The sequence below is a fragment of the Cebus imitator genome, unplaced genomic scaffold (genome assembly GCF_001604975.1).
Source record: "Cebus imitator isolate Cc_AM_T3 unplaced genomic scaffold, Cebus_imitator-1.0 Scaffold2, whole genome shotgun sequence".
Taxonomy (NCBI): domain Eukaryota; kingdom Metazoa; phylum Chordata; class Mammalia; order Primates; family Cebidae; genus Cebus; species Cebus imitator.
Window position 1 is genome coordinate 7,106,437 of NW_016107317.1, and position 14,618 is coordinate 7,121,054.

Consider the following 14,618-nt stretch of genomic DNA (forward strand, 5'->3'; position numbering starts at 1 on the left):
GGAGATGGAACCTCACTATGTTGCCCAGGCTGATCTCAAACTCCTGATCTCAAGTGATTCTCCTGGCTTGGCCTCCCAAAGGGCTGGTATTACAGATATAAGCCACCATGCCCAGCCAAACATTTTGCTCTTTGTGAAATGAGTGTTTTACAGGGGAGATAAGTACTCCTGTTTTTATGTATTATGTAAATGAAAAATTCTGAAATTTGTGAAAATTTATTGCATTAAGAAAATAAATATATTGGGCACAGTGGCTCACGCCTGTAATGGATTACCTGAGGTCAGGAGGTCAGGACCAGCCTGGCTAACATGGTGAAACCCTGTCTCTACTAAAAAATATATATATATAAATTAGCTGGGTGTGGTGGCGCATGCCTGTAGTCCAAGCTACTCGGGAGGCTGAGACAAGAGAAACCCTTGAACCTAGGAAGTGGAGGTTGCAATGAGCCCAGATCACACCACTGCACTCCAGCCTGGGTGACAGAGCAAGACGTCGTCTCAAATTGGGAGAAAAAAAAAAAAAAGGAAAAGAAATTTTGGGCCAGGTGCAGTGGCTCACGCCTGTAATCCCAGAACTTTGGGAAGCCAACATAGGCTGATCACTTGAGGTCAGGAGTTTGAGAACAGCCTGACCAACATGGTAAAACCCCATCTCTACTAAAAATAGAAAACATTAGCTTGGCATAGTGGCGTGCACCTGTAATCCCAGCTACTCCGGAGGCTGAGACAGGAGAACCCAGGAGGTGGAGGTCGCAGTGAGCTGAGATCACACCACTGCACTCCAGTCTGGGTGACAGAGCAAGACTCCATCTCAGAGAAAAAAGAAATATTTTGTAGATTTTAGGGGATTTAGAATAATTTTGAAAAGGTGATAATTGGACTCATTTAACCAAGCATTTTAATAAAAGGTACCTGGGAAAAGCCTTTAAGAGGCAATCAGCATTACCATTTGATAGCTACAGTGTGATCTAAGTTTAGATGATAAGCTTGAATTAGAAATATAAATAGCAAGGTGGGGCATGGTGGATCACTTAAGGTCAGGAGTTCGAGACTAGCCTGGGCAACATGGTAAAACCCTGTCTCTACTAAAAATACAAATTAGTTGGGTGTGCTGGCTGTGCCTATAATTCCAGCTACTTGGAAGGCTGAGGCAGGAGAATCGCTTGAACCCAGGAGGCGGAGAATGCAATAAGCCAAGATTGTGCCACTACACTCCAGCCTGGGCAGCAGAGTTAGACTCTGTTTCAATAAAAAAAAAAAAGAAAGAAAGAAATATAAATAACAGAACCTTGTAACCCATAGTCATATGACTATGAGTCTCTTGGAATTACCAAATTTATATCTCAAAGTCTTATTTGCAGTTTATAAATTAATTGAGTGTTTTATGAGATTAAACAGTTGGCTTTAGAACCTATGATGTGGTCATCTCCATAAACATAGTAAGAGCACCTGTCCAAGCAGCTCTTTGAAATAAATCTTAGCAAAAGCCACCGTGTTATATAAAACTACTCACTAACCCTTGTTTGTACCTTCAGTGGGCTAGGGAGCATTTATCTTTTAAGAAGGGCCACAGACAGTATAGCTTAATTTAGAGGAGTCTTTCCAAGGTGGCAAGATGCCAGAATCTCAACATGGATTCTGTTCTAAACCCTGAATTCTAAACATAAGCTATTTTTAAAGGAATAAGCCATGATTTTGAAAGCAATGAAAACTTAAATTTGAGGAATTCTTAAATAACTTATATTTCTATTTTCATTTTTAAAATACCATTATTTCTGTTGTCTCATTTGAGTCTCTCTTAATTATATTGTCATGTTTGTAGACTTTTTAAAAATTTAATATCCTTTCCATTGTGAGCTTCTTGAAATAAGAAACTATGTCTCATTCAAATTTGATATATGATTGAGCTAAATGACTTACCCAACGTTACAAAGCTAATAAATAATATGCCTATAAGTCAAATCCAGATCTTCCTGTAACAGCTTTGAAGACTTAGATCTACGTGGATTTCTGTAATATATCATAAAGAAAATATAAGCACCTGAAATATTGTCCACAGGAAGTAGTCACTGAGCTAATCAAGGATAGGTAGGATTTAAATAAGGCGGGAAGAAAAGAGTGGCTTATACAATACAGAACACCTAAGCCACGGCAAAGATGAGAATGTAGGAGACATGTTTGGAAAAGGAGAAAATAGAACTTACTGCCTGACTGGGAGATAGATTTCTGTGAGAGGATAGAAAATGTGAGATTAGAAAGGGAAAATGAGGTTAAGCTGTCAGTGCCAAGCTAACGAGAAGCTCAGGGTCTCTATGACAACTTGAGTCAAATCAAAATGGTGGACTTTATAGACATTTAGTTGAAAACTATTTAATGATTTGGTGTCTGCTCTCGAAATTCCCATTTTAGAAAATTCCTTCCCTTACCAACTGGGATTAATGAATTAAATCTCATCAACAGGCTTAGAATTTGCTCCATCTCAAGATTAACTTTAGCCCAGATGGGAAATTTGTTGAAAATGTCTTAATAAATTAGCCATGGACCAAATCCTTTATCCAGAAAAAGAAAAGAAAATATCTTAATAGAAATGAATTTTGTTGGACACGTCTTTGTAGCAGTGTTTAAAAAAAATAAAAAAAAAGAAATGAATTTTGCCAGGAGTGGTGGCTCATGCCTGTAATCTCAGCACTTTGGGAAGCTGAGGCAGGAAGATTGCTTGGGGCCAGGAGTTTGAGACCAAACTGGGCAACTTAGGGAGACCCTGTCTCTATGACAAATAAAAAAATTAGCTGGGCATGGTGTTGTACACCTGTGACCCTAGCTACATAGGAGACTGAGGTGGGAGGATCTCTTGAGCCCAGAAGGTCAAGGGTACGTGATTGTGCCACTGCCCTCCAAGCCTGGGTGATAGAGTGATACACTGTCTCTAAAAAAAAATAGTAATAATAAATAGAAAATAAATTAATCTTGTTTGAGTATCCCTTTTTCTGGTTTTTATCCTATGTAATCACTTTCCTGGTTTCTTTTTCCTTGCCTTCAGCAATAATCAGTGATTATGACAAACCCGCAGAGTATATCCTTCTAAGACAAGTCTTACTGCATAGAATACAAACTATGTTATTTGTGCCTTTATGTAAACTTATTTATATTTGTAGCTTAAGGCTGCAAATGTTAGCATGTGCGTAACATCATACTGGGCATATGGTTGGCACTCAGTGAATGTTGATTAGATTTAAATTTGAATTACATTTTTGCTGGCAGAATCTCAGAGGATTCCACTGATTCTTTCACAGTCAATTCATAGCACTGGTTCAAATCTAAGCCCCAAGCATAAGGGGAATAACATTGGCACCCCTGTAGATCAAAGCTGTGATTCTGAGAACATCTTCTCACCTGGTAGGCCACAAAAGTACCCAAAACTAGGATTAGCACAAGGGAAACATGTATAGCAGTGTTCCCTATACATTTTATTTATTTTTATTTTATTTTAGATTTGGGAGTACATGTGCAGGTTTGTTAACTGGATATATTGTATGATGCTGAGGTTTAGAGGATGAATGAGCCCATTACCCAGGTACTGAGCATAGTACCCAAGAGTTACTTTTTCAGCTCTTATCCCCCATTCTTCCCCTACCCCCAGTACTCCCCAGTTTCACTGTTACCATCTTTATATCCATCAACGTTTAGCTTCCAGCTGTGAGAACATGCGGTATTTGATTTTCTTTTCCTGCATTAATTTACTTAGGACAGTGGCCTCTGGCTGCATGCATGATGCTGCAAAGGACATGATTTCATTCTTTGTTATGGTTGTGTAGAACCATGGTGTATATGTACCACATTGTCTTTATCCAGCCCACCGTTGATAGGCATCTAGGTTGATTCCATGTCTTTGCTATTATAAATAGTTATGGGATGAACATGTAAGTGCATGTGTCTTTTTGGTAGAAAGGTTTGCTTTCAGCCAGCCACAGTGGCTCATGCCTATAATCCCAGCACTTTGGGAGGCCAAGGAGTGTGGATCACAAGGTCAGGAGTTCGAGACCACTGTGGCCAACCTGGTGAAACCCCATCTCTACTAAAAATAGAAAAATTTAAAAAAAGAAAAAAAATAGAAAAATTAGCCAGATGTGGTGGCGTGAGCCTGTAGTCCCAGCAACTCAGGAGGGTAAGGCAGGAGAATCACTTGAACCTGAGAGGCGGAGGTTGCAGTGAGCCAAGATCACGCCACTGCACTCCAGCCTGGGTGACAGAGCAAGATTCTGTCTCACAAAATAAAGATTTGCTCTCTTTTGGATATATATCCAATAATGCAATTGCTGGGTCAAATGGTAGTTCTGATTTAAGTTCTTTGAAAACTCTCCAAACTGCTTTCCATAGTGGCTGAACTGGTTTACATTTCTACCCACTGTATATAAGCATTTCCTTTTCTCTGCAGTCTTGCCAGCATCTGTTTTTTGACTTTTTAATAGTAGCCATTCTGATGAATGTTAGATGGTATCTCATTATGATTTTAATTTGCATTTCTCTGATGATTAGTGATATGGAGCATTTTTTCACATTTTTATTGGCCATTTATATGTCTTCCTTTGAGTGTCTGTTCATGTCTTTTGCCCATTTTTTAAAAGGCTTATTTGTTTTGTTTTTTACTTGTTCAATTGCTTAAGTTCCTTATAGATTCTAGATATTCAACCTTTATCGGATGCTGAGTTTGCAAGTATTTTCTCTCATTCTGTAGGCTGTTTACTCTGTTGATAGTTTCTTTTGCTTTACAGAAGCTCATTAGTTTAATTAGGTTCCACTTGTCAATTTTTGGTTTTGTTGCAATTGCTTTTTTCTTTTTTTGAGACAGAGATACTCTGTTGCCTAGGCTGGAGTGCAGTGGCATGATCTTGGCGCACTACAACCTCCGCCTCCCGGGTTCAAACAATTTCATATGCCTCAGCTTCCCAAGTAGCTGGGATTACAGGTACCCATTCCCACGCCCAGCTAGTTTTTCTATTTTTAGTAGAGACAGGGTTTCACCATGTTGGCCAGGCTGGTCTCAAACTCCTGGCCTCAAGTGATCTGAAAGGAACGGGTCAGCTTCATTCTTCTACATATGGCTAGCCAGCTATTCCAGCACCATTTATTGAATAGGAAGTCCTTTCCCCATTGCTTATTTTTGTCAATTTGGTCAAATATCAGATGGCCATAGGTATGAAGCTTTACTTCTAGGTTTTGTATTCTGTTGCCTTGGTGCATGCCTGTTTTTGTACCAGTACCATGATGTTTTAGTCTATAGCCATATAGTATAGTTTGAAGTCAGGTAGTGTAATGCCTCTGGCTTTGTTGTTTTTGTTTAGGATTGCTTTGTCTGTTGGGACTCTTTTGGTTCAATATGAATTTAAGAATTCGTTTTCCAGTTCTGTGAAAAATGACAGTAGTTTGATAGGAATGGCATTGAATCTGTAGATTGCTTTGGGCAGTATGACCATTTTAACAATATTGATTCTTCTAATCCATGAGCATGGAATGTTTTTCCATTGGTTTGTGTCATCTATGCTTTCTTTCGACAATATTTTGTAGTTCTTCTTATGGAGATCTTTCACCTCCTTGGTTAGATGCATTCCTAGGGGTGTGTGTGTACATGTGTGTGTGTCTATTGTAAATGGGATTACATTCTTGATTTGGCTCTCGGCTTGAACATTGTTGGTATATAGAAATGCCAGTGATTTTTGTACATTGATTTTGTGTACTGAAACTTTACTGAAGTCATTTATCAGTCATAGGAGTCTTTTGATAGGGTCTTTAGGGTTTTCTAGGTAGAGATCACATCATCCATTAAGAGAGATAGTTTGACTTCTTTTCCTATTTGGATGCATTTTATTTCTTTTGCCTGGTTGCTCTGACTAGGACTTCCAGTATTATGTTGAATAGGAGAAGGGAGAGTGGGCATCCTTGTCTTTTTCCAGTTCTCAAGGGAAATGCTTCCAGATTTTGCCCATCTCAGTGTGATGTTGGCTATATATTTGTCATAGATGGCCCTTACTATTTTAGGACATATTCCTTTAATATGGAATTATTTCTTAAGAGCTTTTTATCATGAAGAGATGCTGGATTTTATCAAAAGCCTTTTCCATGTCTGCTGAGATGATCATATGTTTTTTGTTTTTTCTGTTTATGTGGTGTCTTACATTTATGATTTGCATATGTCGAACCAATCTTGCATCTTAGAAATGAAGCCTACTTGATCATGGTGAATTAACTTTTTGATATGCCATTGAATTTGGCTTGCTGGTATTTTGTTGAGGATTTTTGCATCTATGTTCATCAGGGATATCGGCCTTCGTTTTCTTTCTTTGTTGTGTCTTTACCAGGTTTTATATCGGGGTGACGCTGGCTTCATGGAATGAGTTAGAGAGGAGACCCTCCTCCTTAATTTTTTGGAGTAGTTTCAGTAGAATTAATACCAGCTCTTCTTTGTACATCTGGTAGAAATCAGCTGTAAATCCAACGGATCCACGGCTTTTTTGGTTTGGCAGGTTTTTTATTACAGATTAAATTTTGGAAGTCAGTATGGGTCTGTTCAGTGTTTTCAGTTTCTTCCTGATTCAATCTTGGGAGACTCTGTATTCCCAGGAATTTAAGTATTTTATCTAGATTTTCTAGTTTGTATACATAGAGGTGTTAGTAATCGTCTCTAAGAACCTTTGGTATGTCTATGGGATCCATTGTAGTATCACCTTTGTTGTTTCTCATTGTGCTTATTTGGATCTTTTTTTCTTTGTTTTTCTAGCTAACAGTGTATAAATCTTGTTTTTCTTTTCAAAGAACCAACTTTTGGTTTCTCCAGACTGAACGTGATTGCTCACGCTTGTAATCCTAGCACTTTAGGAGGCTTCTCATTGTGTTTATTTGGTTCTTTTTTTCTTTGTTGTTCTGACTAACAGTCTATAAATCTTGTTTTTCTTTTCAAAAAACCAACTTTTGATTTCTCCAGACTAAATGTGATGGCTCACGCTTGTAATCCTAGCACTTTGGGAGGCTGAGGTGGGCAGATCACTTGAGTCTGGGAGTTTGGGACCAGCCTAAGCAACATGGTGAAACTCCATCTCCACAAAAAAAAAATTGCCAAGCACAGTGGTGCCTGCCTGCAGTGCCAGCTCATGGGAGGCCGAGGCAGCAGGATGACCTGAGCCCAGAGAGGTCCTAGACAACAGAGTGAGACCCTGTCTCAAAAAAACAAAACAAAAGAAAACAAATCCACAAGAAAGCTAACAGAAATGTGACACAATAATAGTTATTTGTTTAAATTTTTCCCTTTGCTAGCCTTTCTATTTTTTTTGTTTTGTTTTTTTGTTTGTTTGGTTTGGTTTTTTTTTTCTCTTTCTATTTTTATTATATTTAGAAATTTGAACAATAAAAAGCAAGTACTTCCTTTGAGATGAGAAGATAGTTTTGTTTCATAGAAAACTTAGAGAAGAAACTAAACACAAGAGTCATAAACTAGAAATTTAAAATATGGATAGCTTTATAATTGTGGCTAATAGTTGAGCTTCACTTTATAAAGTTTGAATTGATACCCTTTTAAACATCTTTTTAGTGTTTCAAGTCCAGGCTAAGTGAAAAAATAATAAAACGTAAACTTTTTTTAGGTTAAAAAAAGTCAGTATAGTCCAGGCGCGGTGGCTAATGCCTGTAATCCCAGCACTTTGGGAGACCGAGGTGGGTGGATCACCTGAGGTCAGGACTTTGAAACCAGCCTTACCAATATGGAGAAACTCCGTCTCTACTAAAAATACAAAATTAGCTGGGCATGGTGATGCATGCCTGTAATCCCAGCTACTCGGGAGGCTGAGGCAGGAGAATCACTTAAACCTGGGAGGCAGAGGTTGCAGTGAGCCATGATTGTGCTGTTGCATTCCAGCCCGGGCAACAAGAGTGAAATGCCATCTCAAAAAAAAAAAGTGAGTGTAGTCATTAGATAGTATAGTAAGGCATGCCATGTTCTTAGTAAGTAGTGATTTTATTTGTGAAGCAGCTATATAACGAGAGTAAATTCATTAAAAAATTCTTTTTTAGAAACTCCTCAAATAATTAAGTACATTATTTAAATGTGAGCCAAGAAATCTCTACATCCTGAAGGTAAAATGAAAAAATTAATAAATCAGACTTAACTTTCTTTTGATTGATCTGAAAAATCAACTGCTTCTAATACCAGTCGGCAGGACTGTTATAGTAGGGTATTGGTGACCAGAAGGTTAGCATTTTAATTTTTTTGCCTGATCCACAAAATATACCAGTAAAATTAATTTAAATATTATAAGGCTTTAATTTTCCAAGTTATAGTAGTGGACATTAATTTGTAATATTACTTAAAATCGGAAAAAGATGTTTGAGCTTAAATTGAGAAGTTAGCCAGGCATGGTGGCTCACACCTGTAATCCCAGCACTTTGGGAGACTGAGGCGGAAAGATCATGAGGTCAGGAGTTCTAGACCAGCCTGGCCGGTATGGCGAAACCCCATCTCTACTAATAATATAAAAAATTAGCCAGGCGTGGTGGCAGGCGCCTGTAATCCCAACTACTTGGGAGGCTGTGGCAGAGAATTGCTTGAACCTGGGAGGTAGAGTTTGCAGTGAGTCGAGATCACTCCATTGCAGTCCAGCCCAACAACAGTGAGAGACTCCACCTCAAAAAAAAAAAAAAAAAATGAAGTTAATGAATAATTATGCTACACCTAATGCCTCTCCCTCATTTTGATATTAAAAACCTATGTCAATACTTTTCCAAAGTTAGAGGTTTTATTTTATTTTATTTTTGTTATTTTGAAACAGAGCTTGGCTCTTGTTGCCCAGGCTGGAGTACGATGGCTCGATGTCAGCTCACTGCAACAGTTGCGTCCTGGTTTCAAGCGATTCTCCTGCCTCAGCCTCCCAAGTAGCTGGGATTTACAGGCATGTGCCACCATGCCCAACTAATTTTGTATTTTTATTAGAGATGCGGTTTCTCCTTGTTGGTCAGGCTGGTCTCAAACTACCAACCACAGGTGAACCCGCTCGCCTCAGCCTCCCAAAGTGTAGCTTTTATTTTTGAATGGAAAGCAGAAAAATGAACTGACGTTTCTTAAATTAAAACTCAGAAACCGTAACTGAGAAGCAAACCAGAAGTAAAACATTGTATTAGCTCTAAAAATAATGTAATTATTTACTTTTTTTTTTTTACTATAGCCACTTATAGTCTTACCATATTTGCTTGATTATTAAAAAGAGTAGCAATGTGACAGTGAACTACAGAGAAAACAATTTGAGATTTGTGTCCAGTTTATTGTTTAACCATTCCCTTGTGTAGATTTTGTTGTAAATTGCCATTGATTCCAGATAAGTTTTCCTCATATTAAAAACTTGGAAATGCATCATTAGTTGTTTTTCGTTTTTTAATAGAATTTTTTTTGTAGAGAGGAGATCTCCCTATGTTGCCCAGGCAACTTGAACTCCTGAGCTCAAGGGATTCACCTACCTCGGCCTCCCAAACTGCTGGCATTACAAGCATAAGCCAACCATACCCCAGTTTTTTTTTTCCTTTAGACGGAGTTTTTGCTCTGTTGCCCAGGCTGAAGTGCAATGGCACAGTCTCAGTTTACTGCAGTCTCCGCCTCCTGGGTTCAAGCAATTCTCCTGCCTCAGCCTCCCGAGTAGCTGGGATTACAGGCGCCCACCACCACACCCGGCTAATTTTTGTCTTTTTTTAGTGGAAAGGAGGTTTCAGCACGTTGGCCAAGCTGGTCTCCAGCTCTTGACCTCAGGTGATCCACCCACCTTGGCCTCCCAAAGTGCTAAGATTACAGGCATGAGCCATTGCACCCAGCCAATCCTTCCTTAATAAATATCATAGTATATATCTGCTATATAGCTGAATAGCTAAATATTAAAATCCTCATTAATTTTTTTGGAAGTCTAGAATTTCATTACATCCGAGTGTTTAGACCTGTTTCACTTTCTCCCCCACAGTGGCCATATCTTTTCTCAATACAGACTATATAGAAGTAAGCACTATTAAAATTTACTTGTTCCATACCCTAAACTTAGACAATTAAAAAATAAAAAATTTTGACCAGGCATGCTGGCTCCTACCTGTAATCCCAGCACTTTGGAAGGCTAAGGCAGGAGGATTGCTTTAGCCCAAGAGTTCAAGACCAGCCTGGACAACATAATGAGACCTTGACTTTAGAAAAGATTAAAAAACAATACCCCAGCATGGTGGTAGGCCACCTGTACTACTTAGGAGGACAAGGTGGGAGGATTGCTTGAGCCTAAGGAGTTGAGGCTGCAGTGAGCCGAAATCACACCACTGCACTCCAGCCCAGGTAACAGTGAGAAAAAAGTCTGGCCTGGCACAGTGGCTCACACCTGTAATCCCAGTTCTTTGAGAAGATTGCTTGAGCCCAGGCGTTCAAGACCAGCCTAAGCAACATAGTAAGACCCCAAATTTAAAAATTATCTGGGCGTGCTGGTACAAACCTGTAATCTTAGCTACTAGGGAGGCTAAGACAGAAGGATCACTTGAGCCCAGGAGGTTGAGGCTGCAGTGAATTATGATTGTGCTCTAGCCTGGGCATCAGAGCAAACCCCGGCCTCTAGAAAACTCTATGGCAACTGGGCACGGTGGCTCACTCCTGTAATCCCAGTACTTGGGGAGACCAAGGCGGGCAGCTCACCTGAGGTCGGGAGTTCAAGACCACCCTGACCAACATAGAGAAACCCCATCTCTACTAAAAATACAAAAAATTAGCCAGGCGTGTTGATGCACACCTGTAATTCTAGCTACTCAGGAGGCTGAGGCAGGAGAATCGCTTGAACCTGGGAGGCGGAGGTTGCAGTGAGCCGAGATTGAACCATTGCACTCCAGCCTGGGCGATAGGGTGAGACTACATCCCAAAAAAAAAAAAAGAAAGAAAACTCTGAAGCAGTCCCTCCTCCTCCCCAACACGCCCACTATTTTTTTTCTCTTTTTGGAGTATAACATGTTCTCAGAAAAGCACACAGTTTAGGAGTTTGGCCAACATCTATATCAAGACATTGAGTTTTACTAGCATGCTAGAGGCTCCCCTCCCAAAAAGAACAATACTAGACTTTTTTTCTTTTCTTCCTTTTTTTTTTTTTTATTTTTTATTTTTTTTTAAGACGGGGTTTCACCATGTTGGTGAGGCTGGTCTTGAACTCCTGACCTCAGGTGATCTGCCCCACCCGCCTTGGCCTCCAAAGTGCTTGGATTACAGGCGTGAGCCACCACACCCGGCCTCTCTTCCTTTTTTTTTTGTTTAAAAAAAAAAAAAGTTTTAATTGTTTTAGAGACAGGGTGTTGTTATGTTGCCCAGATAGGAGTGCAGTGGCTATTCACAGATGCAGCTGTAAGGCACTACAGCCTCCGACTCTTAGCCTCAAGCGATCCTCCCCCTGCCTAGTCTCCTGAGTAGCTACAGCCTAGAACCTGACATTTAAACTATAGACAAGTGTTGCCTGGCTTTGAACTTTTTTTTGGAGACAAAGTCTTTGTCACCCAGGCTGGAGTGCAATGGCACAATCTCAGCTCACTGCAACCTCCACCTCCTGGCTCAAGTGATCCTCCCTTCTCAGCCTCCCAAGTACCTGGGACTGCAGTTATGTGCCACCACACCTGGCTAATTTCTGTATACTTTGTAGAGATGGGGTCTCCCTGTGTTTTCCTGGCTTGTCTTGAACTCCTGTCTCAGCCTCCCAAAGTGCTGGAATTACAGGCATGAGCCAGCACACCCAACCAATCACCTAAGTTTTTTAAAGTTATTTTAAACTAGTTATAACAGAATATACAAACTAAGATAGCTCTTTAAAAGAGAACCTTTAGGCTGGGCATGGTGGCTCACGCCTGTAATCTTACCACTTTGGGAGGCCGAGAAGGACAGATCGCTTGAGGTCAGGAGTTTCAGACCAGCCTGGACAAAATGGCAAAACCCCATCTTTACTGAAAACATAAAAATTAACTGGGCATGGTGGCACATGCCTGCAATCCCAGCTACGTAGGAGGCTGAGGCAGGAGAATCTCTTGAACCCAGGAGGGGGAGGTTGCAGTGAGTAAGATCATGCCATTGCATTCTAGTCTGGGCAACAAAGCAAGACTGTCTCAAATAAATAAACAAATAAATAAATAAAAGGGAACCTTTAGTTTGAGGTAAACTGTATTGCTGCTTTTCAAAAAACTGTTAAGATTATTTTAAGTAACCTTTCTTTAACATTCAGTATACTGCTTATCTTATCCCAAGATTATTGCCGTTGATACACTGACATTTCCCAGTAGAACTTTACTCCGAACAGTTCAAGACAAGAAATTTCTGATCATGAGAGTTTCTTAGACAAATTATTAATTCATTTGACAAGAGTTTTTTAATTTTTTTTTTTTTTTTTTTTTTTTTTTTTTTTTTTTTTTTTTTTTTTGATTTTTTTTTTTTTTTTTTTTACCCAGGCTGGAGTGCAATGGCTCTTTTTTTTTTTTGTGAGACGGAATCTTGCTCTGTCACCCAGGCTGGAGTGCAGTGGCATGGAGTTGCAGCTTACTGCAACCTCTGCTGCCCAGGTTCAAGTGATTCTCCTGCCTTAGCCTCCTGAGACACTGGGCCTACAGCCACGCGCCACCGCGGCCAGCTAATTTTTTGTATTTTTAGCAGAGATGGGGTTTCACCATGTTGGTCGGGCTGGTCTTGAACTCCTGACCTCAAGTGATCCACCCACCTTGACCTCCCAAAGTGTTGGGATTACAGGTGTGAGCCACCATGCCCAGCCTAACAAGAGTTTTCAATAAGTATTTTTTGGTTGACTTATATTTGCCAATACCACACTAGATTTTAATAATAAAATAGTGAACAATATGGACTTTGTCCTTAGTTTATCAGTTTTTACACTCTCCGAAACACATAAAGAGTAACTACACTCCCATTAAGTCAACATCTCTGAAACAAGATGATACGATGATGTTTGGGGGTTGGGGGGGGGTCTTACTCTGTCACCCAGGAGTGAAGTGGCACGATCTTGGCTCACTGCAACCTCTGCCTCTTGGGTTCAACGGATTCTTCCTTCTCAGCCTTCTGAGTGCCTGGGACCACAGATGAAAGCCATCAGGCCCAGCTAATGTTTGTGTTTTCAGTAGAGACAGGGTTTTACCATGTTGCTCAGGGTTGGTCTCGAACTACTGAGCTCAAGTGATCTGCCCCTGTGAACCTCCCAAAAGTGCTGAGATTGCAGACATGAGCCATGGAGCCTGGCAGATGATGTATTTTTAAGCACCTCTAGAATTATTCTATATTCAACAAATGAGAAGCTGTTAAAGACCAAATATCAAAATCTTCTCTGTGATACGGTTTGGAGATGATTTTTTTTCCAAAGGAAGAAAGTATAGATGGTTAATAGTGTCTATATTGAGTCTTCACAAACAGGATTCACTGAATTGTTTAAATAGCTAGCTAAATTTGTTTTATTATAGTACTGTAAGCTTATTGTAAGTAACATCATGTCATGCTTCTGATGTTATTGAAATTCCATTATGCTAAAATACAAAGTATTTTTATTCATGGAGAACTTTCAATCAAGACAGATAAGAAAACACTTTATTTATGCCTCTTCTGCATTTTAGGAAATAAACAGCAGCACAATAATACTTACGTTGCTTAGTAAATTTTTACTGAATTGAGTAAAAAAAGAAAGGGACAAAAATGGGCTATGAAAAGTTCTATTTTGTTCAATATAAACTACACAACTTTCTAAAATCTAGACAGTTGCAATTGGAGTGATAACACCATAAAAGCACATTTTCCCCATTAAAATAATTAACACTTTTTGGTTTTAGGAATTGGAACGAGCATGGAGAGAATATGATAAGTTAGAATACGACGTGACTGTTACCAGGAACCAGATGCAAGAGCAGCTAGATCACCTTGGTGAAGTTCAGGTACAAAAGTATAATATTCTTTATATTGTTTTAACTGGTTTTTACTGGTACTGTGTAATCCACCTTGTTAGATTTATGCATACCCTTAACAGTTTTTACATTACTGGCTTCCTGAGACCTGGATTTGAATACTTTTAATGACAGCAATCTTATCATCTTACGAAGTATCCCATCCCCTCTTGTTTAAGAGTTCTTTGTTCTGTTGGGCACATGGTGAGCCCTGGAGTGTTCTGTGCTCCTAGTGGTCACAACTCTAGTTCCTAAAAACATGGCTTCATATCCTTTCACAAGTCTATCTGTGTCACTTGGTATTGAGATGTTGAATTACGGATTTATCAAATAATGGATATTTTATCTTTTCAATAAAATTATTCTAATCCATTCTGTGTTAAAAATTATATTTGGCCTGTTGTCATAACTGACATATTATTAGGAGGGGAAAATATAACACAATTTGCTATAAAGAATCTGGTTTCTAAGCAAGCAGATCTGAGACCTAGTTCCAAGGGTGAGTTTTCTTATCTATAAATTAGCAGTAATAATACTTGGCCAGGTGCAGTGGCTCACGCCTGTGGTCCCAGCACTTTCGAGGCTGAAGTGGGTGGATCACCTAAGGTCAGGAGCTGGAGACCAGCCTGGCCAACATGGCAAAACCCTGTCTC

The 14,618-nt window shown here is 39.5% G+C and overlaps 1 protein-coding gene across 1 annotated transcript in view; it reads left to right on the forward strand.

Annotated features, from left to right (window-relative positions):
• PLEKHA5 (pleckstrin homology domain containing A5) overlaps nt 1–14,618 on the forward strand; it is a 240,820-nt gene that overhangs the window by 193,922 nt on the left and 32,280 nt on the right. Inside the window, exon 19 of the mRNA XM_037738513.1 lies at nt 13,855–13,956. Coding sequence (XP_037594441.1) covers nt 13,855–13,956 — 102 coding nt within the window. The remainder of the gene's footprint in view (nt 1–13,854; nt 13,957–14,618) is intronic.